At 34.2% G+C, this 1,476-nt stretch overlaps 1 protein-coding gene across 1 annotated transcript in view; it reads left to right on the top strand.

The window, feature by feature from the left end:
• Positions 1-1,476, top strand: part of PKHD1L1 (polycystic kidney and hepatic disease 1 (autosomal recessive)-like 1) — a 204,930-nt gene that overhangs the window by 181,335 nt on the left and 22,119 nt on the right. Inside the window, 1 exon segment of the mRNA XM_012645294.1 lies at positions 44-209. Coding sequence (XP_012500748.1) covers positions 44-209 — 166 coding nt within the window.

Here is a 1,476-nt window from a genome sequence, read left to right as displayed (position 1 = left end):
TTCTTCAGAGAAAATAATTACTTTTCTATTATTTATGTTTTAGGTTCAACATTTATTGGATTTAAGAATGTTTGTTCAGGAGAAATTAATGTGATATTCATTACTAACCCTTTAAATGAGGATTTACAGCACCCAATCCATGTGAAGAATATACAACTGGTCGATACTACTGAACAATCAAAAATATTTATACATAGGCCTGATATAAGGTAAAATGTATAAAAACTCAGTTTTTCTTTTCTTTCTTTATAGTTTTCCATTCTCCTTTCTCCCTGCTAAGGGTCTGAGGAAGTTACTATATTAAAGTAACTGCTAAATTTCTATAAAACTTTTATCAACATTATGAAAATTAAGGCCATTTGATAATGTAAATCTAAGTGTTCTCAGCTGAATTTTAAAAACTGGGCTTTAATATGTATATTTTCTCCCACTGCCTTGATGTGTATGTGTGTGTGTGAATGTGTGTTTGTGTGTATCATCAGTAATATCATCGTTAAATATAAAAGTTACAGATGGGGTCTGAAGTGTGTTCTACATTAATATCTCTCCATGTACAAGAGCCACCTGTGGTGGCACAAACCTCTAGTCCCAGATACTCAGGAGGTTGAGGTGGGAGGATCGCTGCTTAAGCCCAGGATTTCGAGGCTAGCCTGGACAATATAATGAGATTCTGTCTCTAAAAATAAAAAAGCTTTTTAAGGTTTAAAAATCTCTCCATTAATAGTCATAAAGGATAAGAAACACCTCTATCATTTCTTCCTATTTTTTTAACCTGTTGCTTTCCAAATATTCTATTACAGGCACTCCAAAATGTGCTTGGAAATTAAATGTCAGCCATTATAGTCACTGTGACTGTATATATACAGAAACTTAGAAAAGTGATTTTTCTGATCACGAAGGTCAGTTGGTATCAGGATATTTCCAGAAGCTGGTCACTTAGATTCTAAGTCATAGAAAAATATAGCAAATAACTGCTACTTTTTATAAGAGGTACAGACCAGGAATTTAGATATAAGGCGATACTGGAGGAAAGAAAATTTCTATTAGTGGTTTTTGACTGTTTTTAGTTTAGGGGAGAAGAAAAAGAATAATGCTCTGCAATTAAACAGGCATCTCCTCAGAGAAATGCATTATTTCATAGATAGTTTGACTTCAATTGATTTTGTTTTGATGACAGCCCAACACTTACTCATTTAATCATAGTTGAACATCAGTGTTTTAGCTCCTGTTTAGTTGCCATTGAATCTTTCAGATGTAATATATAATTTTAATATCTAAGTCATGAAGAAAATGTTGCATTTTCAAATATAATTTCTCTGAGTTCTGTGCCTGTAGTGGGTGCTGTTGGTGCCCTCCCAGATCTTCTGTACTTGGCAGTGCACCCAGCCCCCATATGCTCTTCATGCTGGCTGATAACAGAACTTTTCCACAACTTTGCTCTTAGCCAAATAGGACTAGCCTTTGGAGTTGAAAGCC

The sequence above is a fragment of the Propithecus coquereli genome, unplaced genomic scaffold (assembly GCF_000956105.1).
Source record: "Propithecus coquereli isolate 6110/MARCELLA unplaced genomic scaffold, Pcoq_1.0 Scaffold23, whole genome shotgun sequence".
Lineage (NCBI taxonomy): Eukaryota > Metazoa > Chordata > Mammalia > Primates > Indriidae > Propithecus > Propithecus coquereli.
This window is presented reverse-complemented; position numbering and strand designations above follow the sequence as displayed.